This window comes from Colletotrichum karsti, assembly GCF_011947395.1.
Source record: "Colletotrichum karsti strain CkLH20 chromosome Unknown Scaffold14, whole genome shotgun sequence".
Lineage (NCBI taxonomy): Eukaryota > Fungi > Ascomycota > Sordariomycetes > Glomerellales > Glomerellaceae > Colletotrichum > Colletotrichum karsti.
In genome coordinates this window covers 491,604-509,990 of record NW_024065914.1, presented here as the reverse complement: position 1 = coordinate 509,990, position 18,387 = coordinate 491,604, and the positions used below count along the sequence as shown (strand labels likewise).

The 18,387-nt window shown below is 54.0% G+C and overlaps 7 protein-coding genes across 7 annotated transcripts; 5 read left to right on the top strand and 2 right to left on the bottom strand.

Annotated features, from left to right (window-relative positions):
* Positions 1-373: 373 nt before the first annotated feature.
* On the top strand, positions 374-1,987 carry CkaCkLH20_05095 (glycosyl hydrolase family 43; the record flags this gene model as incomplete). The annotated part of the gene is made up of 1 exon (XM_038887814.1): positions 374-1,987. One exon carries the CDS (start codon positions 374-376, stop codon positions 1,985-1,987), a length of 1,614 nt encoding a protein of 537 aa, XP_038746856.1.
* A 1,986-nt stretch (positions 1,988-3,973) lies between these two features.
* On the top strand, positions 3,974-5,801 carry CkaCkLH20_05094 (uncharacterized protein; the record flags this gene model as incomplete). Its single annotated transcript, XM_038887813.1, has 2 exons — positions 3,974-5,284; positions 5,346-5,801. 2 exons carry the CDS (start codon positions 3,974-3,976, stop codon positions 5,799-5,801), a joined length of 1,767 nt encoding a protein of 588 aa, XP_038746855.1.
* Positions 5,802-7,136: 1,335 nt separating this feature from the next.
* On the top strand, positions 7,137-8,177 carry CkaCkLH20_05093 (uncharacterized protein; the record flags this gene model as incomplete). Its single annotated transcript, XM_038887812.1, has 1 exon — positions 7,137-8,177. One exon carries the CDS (start codon positions 7,137-7,139, stop codon positions 8,175-8,177), a length of 1,041 nt encoding a protein of 346 aa, XP_038746854.1.
* Positions 8,178-9,831: 1,654 nt separating this feature from the next.
* CkaCkLH20_05092 (uncharacterized protein) lies at positions 9,832-10,440 on the top strand (the record flags this gene model as incomplete). Its single annotated transcript, XM_038887811.1, has 1 exon — positions 9,832-10,440. One exon carries the CDS (start codon positions 9,832-9,834, stop codon positions 10,438-10,440), a length of 609 nt encoding a protein of 202 aa, XP_038746853.1.
* A 584-nt stretch (positions 10,441-11,024) lies between these two features.
* Positions 11,025-11,537, bottom strand: CkaCkLH20_05091 (uncharacterized protein; the record flags this gene model as incomplete). The annotated part of the gene is made up of 1 exon (XM_038887810.1): positions 11,025-11,537. The coding sequence occupies one exon, from the start codon at positions 11,535-11,537 to the stop codon at positions 11,025-11,027; it is 513 nt and encodes a 170-aa protein (XP_038746852.1).
* Positions 11,538-13,434: 1,897 nt separating this feature from the next.
* On the bottom strand, positions 13,435-15,417 carry CkaCkLH20_05090 (uncharacterized protein; the record flags this gene model as incomplete). Its single annotated transcript, XM_038887809.1, has 4 exons — positions 13,435-14,318; positions 14,373-14,934; positions 14,996-15,283; positions 15,337-15,417. The coding sequence occupies 4 exons, from the start codon at positions 15,415-15,417 to the stop codon at positions 13,435-13,437; spliced, it is 1,815 nt and encodes a 604-aa protein (XP_038746851.1).
* Positions 15,418-17,081: 1,664 nt separating this feature from the next.
* On the top strand, positions 17,082-17,839 carry CkaCkLH20_05089 (HET-domain-containing protein; the record flags this gene model as incomplete). Its single annotated transcript, XM_038887808.1, has 2 exons — positions 17,082-17,698; positions 17,746-17,839. The coding sequence occupies 2 exons, from the start codon at positions 17,082-17,084 to the stop codon at positions 17,837-17,839; spliced, it is 711 nt and encodes a 236-aa protein (XP_038746850.1).
* Positions 17,840-18,387: the final 548 nt, after the last annotated feature.

Here is an 18,387-nt window from a genome sequence, read left to right as displayed (position 1 = left end):
TGTTCAGAAGAGTTTCAAAAAGTAGCCGTCGAGGGAAGAAACACGGTGTTTGTCTGAAGACCGCGTTGACCCGTCTTGAAAGAATCGTGTGGAGTCCGGAACACCTCGACTTCTCCAACTTTCCCCTCAATTCACGCGGGGTAAATTCAATGTCCACAACACCATGTGGAGGCTCTCGGTCGACATTCTCACGAATCACCCCAAGCCGGCTAAATGCGACTTGTGGAGGCGTGGGGATGGTCACCTTCAATCTCATCTGCGCCGGCTCGACACTGACGGGTGATAAAGGTCGATGTCCGTCTCGTGAGTTTCCAGACTGCCGTTGTCTGTTTTCGAACCTCAGCTACCAGCCCACGAGAGTGACACCATCACAATGCCGACCGTTCGGAATCCCATCCTCCCCGGGTTCAACCCGGATCCCTCCATCGTGAGGGTCGGAGACGACTACTACATCGCGACGTCGACCTTCGAGTGGTTCCCCGGCGTGCAGATCCACCACTCCAAGGACCTCGCCAACTGGTCCCTCGTCACCCGGCCCCTGACGCGCCGGTCCCAGCTCGACATGCGCGGCGACCCGGACAGCTGCGGCGTCTGGGCGCCCTGCCTCTCCCACGACGGCGACCGCTTCTGGCTCGTCTACACCGACGTCAAGCGCAAGGACGGCTCCTACAAGGACACCCACAACTACATCGTCACCGCGCCTTCCATCGAGGGCCCCTGGTCCGACCCCTACTACGTCAACTCCTCTGGCTTCGACCCCTCCCTCTTCCACGACGACGACGGCCGCAAGTGGTTCGCCAACATGATGTGGGACCACCGCCGCCGGCCCCACGCCTTCACCGGCATCGTCCTCCAGGAGTTCGACCCCAAGCTCGGAAGGCTCGTCGGCCCCAAGAAGAACATCTTCCGCGGCACCGAGCTCGCCCTCGTCGAGGGCCCCCACCTCTACAGGCGCAACGGCTGGTACTACCTCCTCACGGCCGAGGGCGGCACCGCGTACGAGCACGCCTGCACCCTCGCCCGCTCCCGCGACATCTGGGGCCCCTACGAGCTGCACCCCCAGAAGTACGTCATCACGTCCAAAGACGCCCCCTTCGCCGCCCTCCAGCGCGCGGGCCACGGCGACATCGTCGACACCCCCGACGGGAAGACGTACATGGTCCACCTGACAGGCCGTCCGACGACGCAGAAGCGGAGGTGCGTCCTCGGCCGCGAGACGGGCCTGCAGGAGGCCTACTGGGCGGACGACGACTGGCTATACGTCAAGAACGGCCCCGTCCCGTCACTCCACGTCGAGGTGCCCGGCACGCCGGACGAGAGCGCGTACTGGGCCGAGAAGAAGTACACATTCGAAGACGGCCTGCCGCAGGATTTCCAGTGGCTCAGGACGCCGGAGCCCGAGCGCATCTTCAGGACGGAGGGCGGGAAGCTGACACTCATCGGGCGGGAGTCGGTCGGGTCGTGGGTCGAGCAGGCGCTGGTGGCGCGGCGGCAGACGCACTTCTCGTACGACGCCGAGACGGTGGTCGAGATCGCGCCGACGGACGAGCGCGAATTCGCGGGCCTGATCGCGTACTACTGCCGCTACAACTTCTTCTACCTCACCGTGACGGCGCACTCGGACGGCGAGCGGGAGCTGCTGATCCAGAGCTCCGAGGCGTCGTGGCCGGACGGCAACCTCGCAGAGCCCTTTGTCGACCCCATCCCGCTGCCTGATTCGGGCAAGGTGAAGCTCGCTCTTACGATCCGCGGGCCGGCGTTGCAGTTTTACTACGCGCTCGAGGGCGAGGAGTTGAAGAAGGTCGGGCCTGTGTTCGACGCGTCGGTTCTGTCGGACGAGTGCGGTGGCCACCAGGCGCACGGTAGCTTCACCGGTGCCTTTGTCGGCGTTGCTGCTTCGGATTGCAACGGTACGGCGAGGGAGGCTACGTTTGATTACTTTGTTTATCGGCCTGTTCGGGATGAGAGTGATCGGTACGAGATCTGAGGCTCGGGACCGCGCAAGCTCGGGTTTGGTTTGTATCTTTCGAACATCATCTTTGCCGAAAGGGTACAAGAGACATAATAGACGTTTTCGAATAATCCAAAATGGATAGGTCTGCGTTGTGTGAGCTGCGATTGCGGGAGTCCTCTGTCCTCAATACCAACCACCCAACATAACCAATAAACCCAGAAGTTTCCTTGTGTTACGGCAGCAGGCCCTGTTTCTTACTGTCCAAAGTTGTACGAGTCAGGTTAAAGAGTTGACTCTGAGAATTTGCAACGACACAATGTCGAGCACGAGTTGACAATTGTTCAAAGAGTCTCCAGTTTACGGAAACAATTCACTGGCACCATCAAACTTCCCCACGTCGCCACTTCAGTTCTGGAACTTGGAGCCAATCAACTATCAGTACCAGGTCACTGATGGATGGGCAATGATTTCATCGCTTGCTCGTTGTCTCGGGGGTTTCCCTGACCTTTCTTCTTCCTCAACTACAGCTCAACATCCAGCGGTGAACTAGATGCGTTTCATCTAAACGCGATGACGGCGGGGGTCACTGAGTTTCTCTGCGCCACCTACGGGGGCAGGTTCTAGACTCGTCCCAACCCGCAAAATCAGAAAAGCAGGGAATCCGATGCCCGTTGGTTTACGTACATACGTCGGGCTGCATATTCGTCGTTTCTGCGGGACTGCCACTTGTTCGCCGTCCACTCATCTTTGGGGGTCTCCCACACCACCAGCCACAATTCGGGGCGGCTTGCCGCGATCTGCGGGTGAATGTCGCGATGGTTACAATCGACCAGGATTCGAGTCTTTGGACTGGTGATCTGGGTCTTCCTGTCAGACACACCCATCACAGCAGTTCATCTCATCCTTCCCAGAGACCAGTCTAGAAACCTCTCCAACCTACCTTCGGAAACTATATGTAAGTTGTAACTCTCGGATAAAGACTAAAACACACAGTGAACTCAACATCGAGTTTCGGAAAACGGCCAAGGAGCAAAGCCTCCGAGGGGCTTGCGTGTATCGAACCTCCCACCTCCCGTCCGAGCATCCGACGGTTAGACAATGTCATATGTAAGAGGGCTCCATCAAAAGGCCCGGTTTTACGCAGCATGGTCTCCAAAGTCTCCAAATCTGCTAGAGCGGAAAACCGTGATTGGAGAGGCGAAATCTCTCTCTCTCGACGATCGGCGATTTCGGCAAACCACCCCCGCACTGGAGTAGTCCCAGAATCGCCATCGTCAAAAAGGAAGCAGCAAAACATCGGGAACCAGGGGGGTATGTCATATCAGGGATCAGCAGGTGGCTAGAAGAAGAAGGGGTCCAGAGCTTTTGCGGGAAGCGAATAGCAATCTGTGGCTCTCCCTCCGTCACAGCCCAGCCCGACAGGCATCTCAATCCGCAAAAGAGATGTGTGGCGTTGTGGGTTGTTTCGATGTTCGATTGGCTCCATGCGCTTCTCGGTGAGCGCTCGATTGGGGCCGCCCGTCTCGCATAATGGCGCGTTGGCACTAGGAGAGACTAGACCTATCAAACCCCGGTACAAATCCGAGACTCGACGTCACCGGGCTCACGGACAAACGTCAGCTCACACCACCCTTTTCGCGAAAGCTCCCTCAACCTCCCTCTCTCGCAACGTTGTTTCTTTCGCCCCTACGTCACTTGAGTCTTGGGAACCAACCGCCACATGGTAAAAGCATATAGAAGTACGAGCCACACACCATGGATATCCGGGAGCCCGATGCGAATTCGAACTCGAATTTCTCATATTACCCTCTCATACCGCTCTGATCCTATCAATAACCCAGAGACATTCTCATCATTGCCGAGTGAGGATCACAATACACACATATACGTACGTCAAGTCATCATATCATGTCTACGGTAGAGCCTATCCAGAGTAAGATGCTCGCCTCCCGTCAGGCTTGCCTGAGTGATGTCAAGCCAGGGGCTAACCCGCACTGATAAGGCCTAACACCAAACGCGATGGGCAACCCCGAATCAGCCGCGGCCTTCGCCGAGGCTCGAAGGGAAAAGGCGGCCCGCAGGGCCAAGGCCGAAGCCATCAAGAAGAGGCTAGCCCTAGCGGACGCCATCATCAAGAAGCAGGCCGAGGCCGTCGCCGCGAAGAAGGCCGCGGCCGCGGCCGCATCCGCATCCGGCTCCGCACAACCGACACAAGCACCCAGGCAGCGACCCGTCCAGCCCAGCAGCTCGATCTCACAAGCCGATGCCATCAAGAGAGCCCAGCAGCAGAGGGCCTTGCAGCAAAAAGCAGCAGCAGCCAATGTCAAGGCTCCTTCGTCTTCGGCACCAAAGTCCACGCATGTGTCGAGGCCTTCCAAGTCGACGACAGATACCCTGCCGAAGACGACGGTGTCCAGGTCATCGGCCATGCCGTCCACATCTACTCGCGGACCCACGCACAGGACATCATCCAGCGCGATGAAGTCCAAGAGCTCATCCAGCTCCAGACCGTCGACGAAGAAGACGGTTCACAACAACACGCCGACGACCGGAGGAGACATCCTGGCGAGGATCAAGGCTAGGAAGGAGGCCGCGGCCAACCCCAAACCCGCACCGGCTAAGCCCGCCGTCAACCCTCAAAGGGCCGCGCAGCCCGCCGCCAGAGCCCCTGCTGCTGCTGCTCCCGCGGCGAGGCCATCCGCGCCGGTCACTGCGCAGAGGCCCGCTCAGGATTACCAGCCTCAGGCGGCGAAGAAGAAAGTTGGCCACCCCAACGCTCTGGTTCCGACCTCCGAAATCCTCGCGCGCCAGCGCGCCGAGGCCGAGGCTGCCAAGGCCAGCGCACCGAAGAAGAAGACGTATCACCCGAACGCTTTGGTCCCGACCCACGAGATCGAAGCCAAGAAGCGCGGTCTCGAAGGCGTCACCGACGGCGTCGGAAGAACCGTCGGAGATGTTGGAAAGACTGCCGGTGGCCTCGTCGGAGGTGTCACCGACACGGCCGGCAAGACCGTTGGCGGAGTCGGCAAGACCGCCGGTGGCGTCGTCGACGGTGCCGGAAAGACGGTTGGTGGCGTCGTCGACGGAGCTGGCAAGACAGTCGGCGGCGTCGCCGATGGCGTCGGCAAGACCGTCGGCCTCGACGGCCTCGGAAAGACAGTCGGAGGCGCGACGAACGGCGTCAACAACACGCTCGGCGCCGCGACCGGCGGACTCGGCAAGACGCTGGGCGACACGACGGGCGCGCTCGGCCGGGGCGACGTCATGGGCACGGTGGGCGGGGCGACGAAGGGCGTCGGAGACACTGTCGGCGGCGTCGGCAAGGGCTTGGTAAATAAACAACCGCAAGGCCTTACAACTGAGAACCTTCGACGGCTAACGGAATCATCAGGGCGACACCGTTGGTGGGACAGTTGGTGGTCTCGGTGATACGGTCGGTGGCCCTCTCGGCGGCGTCGTCGGGGGCGTTGGCAAGGGTGCTGGCGATGCCGTCACTGGTATCACCGGGGGCTTGGGCAAGGGCGTCGGCAAGGTTGGCCAGGGCGACTTGCTCGGTGGTGTTGGTGATGTTGTAGGCGGAGTTGGCGATGGCGTTGGTGGTCTTTTGGGTGGTGTTCTCGGTGGTCTTGGAGGTCAAGGTGACCAGAAGGAAGGCGGTGGAGGCGGAGGAGGTCTCCTTGGAGGAGGCAACGGCGGGCTGCTTGGAGGTGTCCTCGGCGGAGGTGAGGACAATCCAGGACTGCTTGGCGGATTGCTCGGCGGAGGAAAGGATGGTGGTGGTCTGCTTGGTGGTCTCGGCGGTGGAGGAGGCAAGGGCAAAGGTGGTGGAGGATTGCTCGGTCTCTAGGGGAGATGAGAGATGAGGATGATAATGAGGTTCGATATATTGTACGATGTAAGAGAAACGATTTTATGTACCAATTTAGGGATGTATCATGTCAATCAAGGTGTTTATTGACCACATTCTCCCGCGATGTTTGACATGGTTGGGATTTGCTGTCTTGATTAGCTGAAATTGACAGTTTTGAGGGACAGGATGTCTCAGCTCATGTGATTCTGCTGACACGAGATCCATTTGAACCCACCAGCCGCGTGTTCACGTGGCAAATTAAATGTCCTTTTGAGCCCTCTATTTGGTGACTTACAGGAAGTTTGGGGGGCATTGACTCGTCTTTAATCTGACTGATATACGGCACCAAAATACGTACTCAAATGGATCCAATCTAAGGTTTAAAGTTAGGTTGTTAGGTTTGCCCGGATACCGATATTTAACCCACGGCAACGGGTAACGGCCGGCCGGCCGCGGCCGGGTCCGACCCCCGTTTGTTCGCAACGGTCGCCGGGCCACATTGAGGCTCCCACTAATGAACGACCGGGGCAATTAGTGTCTAGGACCCCTTGAAAGAACCCCATACTGACGTTCTGACGTGTCACCCATCTTTCAAGACACCCACCTTGCCGCGTACGAGCGTGGAGTCGAGGAGAGCATCGCCGTCACACGGTCACAAGCCTTCGCGGGGACGCGGCGGCGGGGTTGACGATGGATTAATCGCACTACAGCACGATTGCGCGCTCGGTATGTGTCAATCCGGGGATACTGCGCCGTTGCGTCCTTGCCGTGGCAGTCTGACGTGGTGATGAGGTTCGTTGAGGTCCGTTGAGGTCCATTGAGGTTTAATTCTACGAACCAGATCACCAATTCGAGCACCTCGTTCTTCAATCTCAGATTCACAGCAGCATTGGGTGGGATGGATTGGGTTGAGATGCTAGGCCCAAGCTAGGACTCGAGCAGTGTTGGCGACACACCCCTCCGCCATCCTGGCCTTTCATCGCGGAGAAAATGGGCCTCACGTTGAAACACCCCAGACTACACGGCGTGGCAGGCCACCGGCCCCAAAACCAAGCCAGCGCCAAACAAACATTTCATTGAAACTGTTTCTGCTGTTTTTCTTCTTTCTCCTGATACCTCTCTTCACGCGATCTTACTCGTGAAGCCATCTCTCCCGACGCTTGGCCTTGACTCCGGCCTGAGACCAGGCCCTGTCAGTAAGTATTCCAAAGTTCTTATCCTCTGTAACCGGATCGTACACCACTGTGCTCGTAAACGAATGGATGCTAATCGATGCCCCAGCTTCTTTACCGCGCCTCCCGGCCCTCGACCCGACCAACACCCAATAGCCCATTGCCAGGGTTCGCCCCTACCGTTACCATGTACCAGTCGCGCTCCCCGGCCGAGCCCGCTGGCCATCTTGGCTATGCTAGCTATTACGACGAGGCCTCTCATAACGAGAATACTGGTTACGATGAGACTACTGGCTGTGACGAGGCCGTTATTTATGGCGAGGCCACCACTAGTTACAACCAGCCCGCCGACGTCGACAATACTACTGGCTACGAGGTTTTGAACGAGTACGATTACAATTCATTTTTGTCCAACACCCGGGATGAGCAGCGTCCGTACGTCGAGGGTAGTCTCCCGAATCATGTGGCCAATCCCGGATATCTCGAACACTTCGCCGGCGGAAACCACTTTTCCTACGGACTTAATGATCAACCCGATTACTACTCCCCAGAACTCGTTATTGGCGATACCACTGCCACAGGGGAGCCAATCCCAACGCTGTTCATCCCGCCTCCTCAGCAACAGACCAGCCCGAGTCTCGAGCAGTATGCGAACCAAGTGAGGGACGATCCGCGATACCAGCAGTCTCACCACACATCGCCTTGGGATCCCGAGGGCGCCACGGCATCCCAGGCGACCCTCACACCGGATTATCCCTACGATGACCCCTACCATTCGCGCCCAACCAGTACCGCCACACGCAGCCAGAACGACGGGAACGCGCTCCGCGTCCTAGGTTATCTGGCACCCTCGAACGAGGATGCCGCGAGCACTCGCAGTGGCTACACGGATGCCTCGACTTCTTGTAGCACCTGCGGGAGGGAATTCAACAACCCAAGACAGATGCGGCGCCACCAGAGCGAGGTTCACCGCGACACCAACGCCCCGCAATACGTTTGCAAATGCGCGTACCGGGCGACGCGCAAGAGTAACTACACGCGACACTTGGATAAGAGCTGTCGAAGGAAATACGACCCTGACTTGGTTTTCGTCTGCATTTGCCAGGAGCCCTCGAACGACTTTGACAACCATTCCGAGCACATCAAGGATTGCGGACGACAGCCGGCAGGACGCCGGCCTAACAATGCTCGTCGGGTCTAAGCCGGCTATGTCACTGCCCTTGTGGTGGTCGTTCTCTCGGCCACTGATTTCTCTCGAATTGGAATCTCTCGCGGCTCAACGCATTGAGTCAGACACCCTCCAATACTGACGATTGGTGTTTGCGTGGCTGTTTTATTAATTGAATTGCCTTTACTACTACTGTTATACTCGGGCTCTCAAGTCTCAAAAGGGGCAATATTATCTGAAAACTGTTTTTCTATCTATCAAAATCATCGCATGGAATGAGATTAATGTTGAGCTATCATGCAACTTGGGAATAATTGCAAGGTTTTTGGCTTAGTTCATCGTAAAATTTTGAATTTGATGTGATGCATACGAAAGGCCCTTCGTTGTAGTAGAGTGCTGCTGTGGGAGCGAGCCAAGAGGCCTCTTGCTGACATGCATTAGCGAAGAAGCGGACTGCTCATTTCCAGGGGATAAGGCGATTTAGGCGGAATCTGTGTTGGAATGCTGAACAGGGTCAGCAATTCGACGATCATTCAACATAACTTTATTACAAAAGAGGAAGCTAGGGAGAGATTTGTTCGACAATGCGGCTCTTGTAGATTAACTCTCGACAGTTCAGGACATACAACATATATATATCTCCGTCCGCGACTGGAATATCTCACCACTTGAAGTCGAGATTGCCATTCCCAACTGCGGCTCTTCAGCCTCCTTGCGAACCAGTCAGCCAGGGCCGATCCAACGCCAGGCGACTATTTTTGCCGCCCGTCCGCCTGCATTTGTCTAGCTTGAGGCCTCCGCTTGCCACTCCGCGGTGTTGAGGCCCAATTGTACCGACTTTTCGGTGTCGTTCGGTCCCATCATTGGCCGTTTCGAAACATTGAGGCTCATTAACTGCAGGTCGTGACGCGCATGTGCGCGATAGATTCTTCAACGAGTTCCTGGCGAAAACCAGCTGTATCGTCATGCAGGGTTTCAGTAAACCCTCGGTCGCCAAACGCGGTTAGCCGGATGCCTCACCTGAACACTCAAGCCTCACTCAGGATTCGGCTTCTGCCTAAAGTTGGTCATTGTGAGCTGCTGGTAACACTGGATTAAGGGCTCGGAGACAGTCGAACATTCCGAGGGAAAGTCTTGACGTTTGCTATAGGGCTGAAGCTGATGGGCCATGTGCTAATTGGCTCGGTAGATGTAGCATTGTATTAACACAATTTCACGATGAAATTTGAATCTATACCGATCCGTACACTGTTCTAGAATCACTCTAGAGGCTGTTTATCAAAGAAGCCTGACTTGCTCACTTGGAAGAAGGTCGCGAGGTTGGCCAACCTCAGGATCATTGTCACTTTGTGAAGTATAACTGCAAAAACAGTCACCGGAACTCTGCTGCCTTGCGGCTCTGAGAACAAACTGAGAACTTTCAAACTTCCCCGTGCTTCATCTGAATTCTTCAAAACCGACAGATTCAGGCACTTTGTATCCAGGAATCCGCCGCGGTTTCAGTCCACGAAGACACTTAAACTGAGCATCGCTTTGCGAGTTTGAACGGCTAGGTGCGTGACAATCCACCAGCTGTCTCCTAAAAAAGCAGACAAAACTAGCGCAGCAAGTCATCAGCGGCTGATATTCTGTAGAAGAGTTTCTTCCATCAAAAGTTTCACTCAAAAAGACACGCGTTCAACTAAACATGTGTCCCCGAGGATACCAAGTTCTATCAACAGCTTACACCGAGAACTTGGTGGGAGAGAAGTACCACATACAGAGCCACAAACTCAGCGACGACTTCCTTGACGTCTACGTCGTCACCGACGAAAACGGCAACCACTTCGAGGCACAGGCATTCACCCCGGTCGCGAAGATGCCGCGGGAGAGCGAGGGGCTCTGCCAGGCGCGCCGGCGACGCATGAAGCGCATCTGCCGCTCGCACAACTTCGCGGACGAGTTCGAGCACGAGGGCCGCCGGTTCCTGGTCTCTAAGGTCCGGAGGAACGATAAGGACTGGATGGATCTGCAAGCTCAGGTCGGCGGGCGCAGCAGCAGCAGCAGTAGCAGCGAAAAAACCGAAAACATACTTCGGCCGGCGGCAGCCGCGGAGGGATTCGTGGCCGAGGCTTCTTCTTCGTGGGATCGGCAGGAAGACGACGGTTTGGGGCCCGCAGTGTTGGGTTCGTCGGCGCAGCACAGGATCAACCCAAGCTACTCGGACGCGTTGGCCAGGAATACCAGGCATGCGGCGGGTGAACCGGACGGAAGGCGGCGGTTGTTTCTGGCGCTTGGCAACCCGAAAAGGGTTTGAGTGCATGAGATGAAAGTAATAAGACGGAGCTAAGACGGAGCTGTCCTCGCTTGGTCTTTCATATCACTCTTCCGAAAGTCGGAACCGTTATTGTTGGCTTGGTAGACGACTGACTTTGGCAAAGAACTCTATTAAGAATAGGATGGTGAAGGTTGTCTTCGAGCTTGTTCTAGCCCGGGAAGAAATCTGTTTAAAGTTCACTTACGTACTACTAGCTTTCTGGAACGATCAAACATGTTCTTAATGGATCTTACTATAATAGCTCCACGATTCATTTACCGAGACTTCGTCATTGCATGACGAGCTGGGCGTCACTTGACTTCATCTGAAAGCTGGGACGAGGATCATTCCGACTCAACTTACACGTGCAACTGCCAGACTGCAGACACATTCATCAGAAAACTCCCGAGCCAACCCAATTGCGAAAGCCAAACAGACGGTAGGATTAGAGACGAAGCTATGAGTTACTACACTGATATCTCACCGAAACACCACACAAAGCCACCCCTCCAGACCAGAGAAACCCGACCACCAAACCCGACAAACGATAGCTTAAAAAAGCAAGTTCCGAAAACGAACCCGGCTCAGCAGCTGCAACCACAAGCTCTGCACTTCTTGCCGCATGCCACATCAGCCACCTCCCTGCAATCGGCCTTTGCATCACAGGTCTTCCACGACCCGTAGCCCTGGTTCCGAGCGGTCCAGCACCACCGGCCGTCCCCGTCGCAGGCCTTGTAGCAGTAGCCCCTCGAGCAGCCGTACTCACCGGGGTCGACGTCCCAGCAGCTCTTCCAGCCGTAGCCGTGCTTGTGCCACCACCAGTGCTCCGCGGTGTCCGTGGCGTTCATGTTCCTGCCGCCGCCGCCGTCGGCGGAGGAGGCCTCGGGGCGAGGTATAGTCCCCTCGGGTCGGGGATTCGCGCCGAGGGGATGCTCGAGGCACTTTCGAATCTGGGCGGGGTCCACGCCCTTGGTGTCGCCCGCGGCGGTGTATGTCATGACCCCGAGGGCTCCGCACTCGTCGGCGGCGGTGGCGGGGGCCACGCCGGCGAGGATGGGAGTGGCGAAGAGGAGGGCTAGGATGGTTCCGAACTTCATTTCTGCTCTTTGTGGAGATGAGCGCGCAGTTGTCGGGATAAGGTTTTCGGGGAATCCGGGTACGAGAGCCCAGCCACGTGGATAGAGTTGAGATTAACGGGAGCGACGATGCTTGTTATGACGACGAACAAGGTTTCTTGGTGCAGTGAAGGGTGTGGACGGCTTCAGATGGACGGATTTGAATGTTGATTGATGAGTGTCGATGGTCGTTTGGAACCGGGAGGGCATCGCCAATCTTTATACTTGGATTTCTCACCTCCTTTAGGATAAAAGTGACCGCATCCCGTCGCTTTCCGTCCGTCCTTGATTTTCTTGAAGGTTGAATTTTGATCCCCCGTCGGCTCCGTGGGAGCAAAGTGTAGCATGCGAACACGAACTTCGGTAAACAGACTCGGCAGGGAAACGTTGACAGTCCACCCTTGGCCCTTTACTATCGTTTTTGAACGCGGACCGAGGCAACTTCGTTCGGTCCATAAGTTTCGCTCTTTCGGGATTTCCAAAGGATCCGTTTTAGCCCATCTTAGTAGAAGAAACGTCTTTTCCAGGTGAAGATGACGCTCGATCCCGAGAATGGAACCATTTGGATCAGAAGAGATTTCCTTGAATCATGCTGTTGATTAAGATGATATCGGCGATCTGGACGTCATCAAAACATGAGGTCATCCTCTGCCGTCGTCCAGTTTCCGGTATACCCTTAGGACATAGGCTTTCATAACTCATGCCAGCCACACGTTTGCTACATATTGTACTGTTTCTTTCCACTGGAGGCTTTACATTTCATCTCATTGATACGCATACATGAGGGACTAAGTCGCCTTCAACATGACATCAATCACATGTCAGTGGCAAGCGCGGCATTTAGATTGCGTATACATCTACCAGCACCGTGATCCTGAGAACATTCACAGTCATTGCATGTTGTTTGAAGCCGTCTTCAGAGACTGATTTATGAATGCATATGTGCGCAGTGTCAAGAGGTAGGGACTAATGACGAGTTTAGAGGCAGCGCTGTTGAACTCACGTTGCGGTCAGTCACATATGCTTGAGAAGATTGGGATGTAAAGCAAAGAATAGCGTTATGATTAAGTGCGCGAGTTGCAGCTGAAAACCCCATGTGTGGTGTAACTGTGTGACTGCTTTCCATCTTTTTGCTCATTCATATGCTGGCAGAGATTATTTTTCCACCACAACTTGGAGTCTTTTGCCTCAATTGCTCTCCCCTTAGTCACCTCCTGGAGGAATAGATATGTACCCAGAACGTCAACGCCATTTAAACTTGCGCCCGCTCATGCACCATGTCCACTCGCAGTTAGGAAAAGAGTCTGTTTATACAACACAGTAGGTTTTCCTTCCAAGATGTAGTCCCCGGTAGTTCCCACGTGCATCAACAATCGACTCTGCATATTGGCGCCGACGCGATGGTAAGATAACAAGGAACGGGCCGTAACCTTGGCAGCAATTAACATAAAGCTAGTACAAAGAGCACTTGATGACTGACGAACATGTCAAGCGCTTACCCTTTCGAAAGGCATTGCGGAATCCACTGCAAATCAACACGTTCTAGTGGCTCAAGCTTGGGTTTTGTGTGCCTCGAATTCTCAGGCTCACATGATTGGCAATTTATTGCGGCTGTAGTTCTGTCATGGCAGCGGACGAAGACCATCCATGTGGAAAAGTTGAAACCTACTCTGTGAGTAGCTGAATCACATGAAGTAACTAACACCGAGGTCTGTTCGGCTCTTCATACATGTACTGACGTAAATCAAGCACGCAATTCCCGACTCGCAACAACATCTATTCACCTCCTTCAGTTGATTTTCCGACGAAATTAAGCTAGCATTGAAAGATCCATATCTTTCCCTAATCAATCTCAAACCCATCGCTTTCTTCCTTACAGCTAATGTTCGCAGAAGTTGAATCTATCGCTCGACACTCGGTCCATGTTGGCCTCGCCAATTGCTGTTCTCTCTTTCATCACATCCAGTCTCATTTCCTTGGCCTTCTCCAGACTGATGGGAATGTCCAAGTTGTCCCAAACCATGTCCATGAGCTCAGGCGGCAGCCGCCCCCCGTTCATACCATCTCTCCACCAGTGCTTCTGCTGCGGGGGCACGTTGGCCGTGCTGATGATGGGGATGGCCGGTTCGACAAGGAACAGCGCAAGAATCTTTCGGTGCCCGGGTTTCGTTTTGTCTACGAGCTCGAAGGGGGCGACGCAGTGCTGGTAGACGTTGGGGAACGCGATCAAGCGGTCTTCGCGGGTGAGAACGCTGCCGAGGTCCTGGTTGGTATCGCCCGAGGGATTGATCTTGAATGTCCTGCCAATGGAGTAATGGTCGTCCTGTTCGTAACTGATATCCGACATGTTTTCCTCCTTGTTTGTAGTGGTACGGAACGCAAGCCGGCTCTCTGTTATGTTCTCGTTGTCGTAATAGTACAGAGCAGTAGCACAAATGTGTTCGTTGAGCTGACCCTCGATGTGCCAGGAGCCACCGTCATATGTCGGCTTTCCCGGGGTGAGGTGAATGTTGGCAAGTTTGACAATGACCTGGACGCGCTTCGCATCATCGAAGAATCCACTCTCTTTGACATCCTTCGAAGTCAGATCGGAATATTCATGAGGGGAAACTTCCGGTCTCCTGACAGGGTGGGTTAGCTTGAACCAGATCTTGTCTCTTCGGGCGATCTCAGTGTCAGGTTCGTCATCGCTGTCTTCCCACCAGTCACTGTTGTGGTTATCTTCCTCGCGAGGGTTCTCATCGGGCTCTTGAGGACGATTCTCTGGGTGACACCAACATGTTCTTTTGCAGGCATCAGGTGTGAGGCATTCCTTACCAACAGCTCCAACCTCGATGCGCTGTAGCTCGTATTTTTCGGGCCAATTGTATAGAACGTCCCACATTGGAAGAGCCTTGCCGATGACCTTTTCGATGACAGCATAAAGGTCGGGATGCTTTTCGGGATGCAAGTTGTTGATGTAGCTCGCAATTCGGGGCTTGCCGTCCGCGCTGAGCTCAACTTCGCACGGAAGCCACTGAAACTTGTTAGACCACAGAACGCTAAAGGGTTCAGGCTCCGCGACAACTTCTCCCGAGCCGCAGAATTTGAGGGTGTCAGCCAGAGGAATCCGCTTATCGGGCAGAACGCGGGAGACACCATAGGCCAGTGGCCATAGCGATGGATGAACGAGGTCAAGAACCTTCCCATCGCTTCCGGGGTGCCAGTCCTTGTCCTCTTCCGGGACATCCTCCAAGGCGGCAACTGCTTTCTTGAGCTCTGCCTTGATGTCTGCGGTGATGGCGCTATCGGACTTGATCACAGCTTCCGAGGCATCAAACACGGGAACCATGCCGGTTTCTTCGCAGAGTTTGGCCTTCATCTGAAGTTCCTTGATACACTACGATGATTTCAGTCAGATGGTATGTCCGAAATTGGCGTGGATAGAGCAAGAGACGAACGCATTCAAACACGGCGTCAGTGAACCGGGCCCATTTGAGGTCCACGGCAGCCCAGTCAACGGCCATGACTTCGTTCCTCCACTTGGCAATGATCTCCTCGTTGAAAACCTTGACGTGCCAGTCCGGCTTGTTGGTGATTTGCTCTATGAACCACATCATGGCCAATTCCTCGTACGTCAAGGTGATGGCAGACCAATCCAGCACAGCGCTGGGGAACATGATGTCCGGCATGGCATTAAGCTTCAGGCCGAATCCCGGTCGTAGAAGTCTGTTGACTTCCCCATCGTCCTTGTCGCCGTCATTAGCAATCGTGTTCTTCTAATGCAGGAAGTTGCACTTACGGGCATGTGAAAGTCGTTGCTACACGTAGCTGGCTCTTCCTTTCTCTCGCCCGGTCGCTCGGTAACCCATTCAAGTGACATGTCGAGATGACCGAGGCGCCTTTCGATTTAGCGATGAAGTGCCAGACTGATTGAGAAAGGAAGATACAATTGAGGTACGACGGTCAAATTTTGAATATGCAGAGTTCAATCTCGACGTGAAAATGATGGTGGTTGTTGCGGCTTTTGTATCTTGATGGTGCTCTCGCAGCAACCATGTAAGGGGCCACAGGGGTATTGCTGTTGGCTCTAGGCTGCCGCGCTAGCAAGCCACTTTTTGGAACGAGACCGTGAATGGCGTCCGGGGGTGATCAGGTACAGACTCACGAAGGTGTCGCGAGATCACTGCTTGATTTGAGTTTTCGCCGTATGAGTCTACGGCGGGCAATAGCCACAAATAAGTCACGTGTCGCGAGATGACGTTTGGCTTCTTTTACATTCATTTCCTGGTCTGTTTGGCAATTGCTGCCTGCTGTTGCCTGCTATGAAACATTTGGGTGCATGAGATCCACGGACCTAACCGAAGTGCAACCACATCAGGTCGCTCAAATATTCGGTCTTCCGAGTAGGTACAGCGCACTTCCCTTGCACGATGGCTTCCATTTGGATTAGAAAAAGAAAAAGGGCCAGCGTATCGTCTGTGACAGCCGATCGCGTGCCAAGAGAAAAAGAAGAAAAAGCGCAACATTTTGAATAAAACTTGCTACAAGACACGATGTAAGTGCAGTACCCAGCACTCGACTAAATGAGACTTTGTAAGCCAGTTTATATATCGTAGTACAATCTTTCAGCCACTGGACTTCATATGCTTACAACCCAGCCACAACTTCAACACCAATGTGTGTATTCATGATTCCGAATAATACGAAAGAGATTCGTCCCAGAACGAAGATGTATTGTCTTTTTCGTCTGGAATGTGGGGGTTTCGGAGGATTTGGTTTCATGTTTGAGACGGCGTTGACCGAACAGAGACATGGTGATGATAGATCTTCGTTCACGGTTCACCACCAGAGAGCTGAGATCCTGGTAGTCAAAAAGCACCAAATGACTACAAAAAAGTCTCATAGATGTTCCATGGGCAAACTCAAAAGTTTTGATCAATTATTTCTACAAGTTCTTCAAATGGGCAAGTCGCCATCGAATCTTGCGATCTCCAAGTGAGTAGCCAGGCCATCAAAGGAGCAAGCGTTGCCGAGTCCACATGCACTGAGTGCCGTTGAAACAAAGTTCAAAATGGCAATTGAGACTGGCAATCATTAAAGACCGCGACCACTAGTTCTAAGCCAGCTTCGTTGCAAATAACTTTCAGTATGACTTCCATCAATACGCTCCTTTTTTCACCTGGTGTAGACTATCTGAAATCCGTGCAAGACTCATTGTGAAAGACTCTGAAATCGAGACATCTGGGATGCATATGTATGAGATGATTGGCATAAGTGATCTTGAAAAGAGAAAAGGTCTGATTCGTCCACCATGCGCCGACTTCCCCTCATCCAGTCCTACACATCAAGAATCATTACCAATAGCTGCGGCAGAAATAATGAGATCCACACAAACCGCAATTTACTTCAACATCTGCGCCTCATGTCGGCATAAGTCTCCTGATATTTTTTTCCCCAATAGTATCCACAATCTTGGTACCCCTTCCAAATTGCCTCATCAAATTCCAATATGTCAACTTGAACTTCACCTGATCTCACTCCATCATGCCCATCACAACTCGGCGTACGCTAGAGCCTTCGGCTGCCATCGATGAGTCGTATCGATATCAGCCACTTAACACCGATCGGCCTGCTTTCCGATTACTGCGTTTGCGCAAAGGCTACTGGACACCCATCGAGTGCGACATTCTCCACGAATCCCTTGACCAGCCCACACAGCCCTACGAAGCTCTATCATACACTTGGGGAAACCCGGACCGGAACCAAAGAATCAGCGTCAATGGCAGCACTTTGGCTATCACATCGAGTCTGCTATGGACCCTCATACACCTACGGTACAAGGATGAAGATCGCATTCTGTGGATTGACGGCATCTGTATCGATCAGACCAACCTGGTGGAGCGTGGACATCAAGTCCAACAGATGGGGGACATTTATCGAAGTGCCGAACGGGTCATCTTCTGGCTGGGTCGAGCCACCGACCAGATCGCCATACTCATGCACTCAATCCAGTTATTCGAAGAAGAGAGCAACAGCCATGAGTGTAGCGACTGGAAACTGAATGACCCTCGCTGGGCGACTTTATGGGAAAAGGTACAGTCCAAGCTGCAGGTCCGATATCAGGAGCTGCTCTGGACGCAAGAGCGAGGGCTCAAAACTTTGTTGAGCCGTCCATGGTTCACGAGAGCCTGGATTGTGCAAGAAGTAGCAAACGCACGTTCGGGCCTGATTTGCTGCGGTACAAGTACTGTCTCGTCGCGTCTTTTCGCACTCATGCCTCGACTTCTCGATATCCCGACTGATCAGCTCTCGCAAGCTGTCCTCGATATGTTGCCGGGCCCTTTGCGCCTGGAGACATGGTGGGCCGATGAGAGGGACTTATACTCCTTACTTCGGTATCTAGGTCCACGTCAATCATCCGAGCCGCGAGATATTATATACTCTCTACGTGGGATTTCGACAGACGCCAACACACCCGGGACTCTTGATCCGAACTACGAAATCTCTTGCGAAGTTGTCCTACGTCAGGTATCTCAGCATCTGTATTTTTGCGATGTTAATTCAGAGAAGAGACGGGTGGACAGCGTCGAAGATTTGGCTGCCGACGTGGTAAAGCTGAATAGCGCTGCCATCGGAGAGCTCATCAAGACATCGCAAAATAAAGGTCTCGATGTCGTCAGCGGACGAGAAGGAACAGTCATCTCGGCAGATACTGTCCGAACCGCAAGTAAAGGCGGGAAAGACTGGATGCAACTTCTCCGCTATGTTGTTGGAAGAGGGGTGTCGGTTTTGCCAGACGCCCTTCCAGAAGCTGCGTACCGCGGAGACTCGGCAACCCTGGAAATGCTTC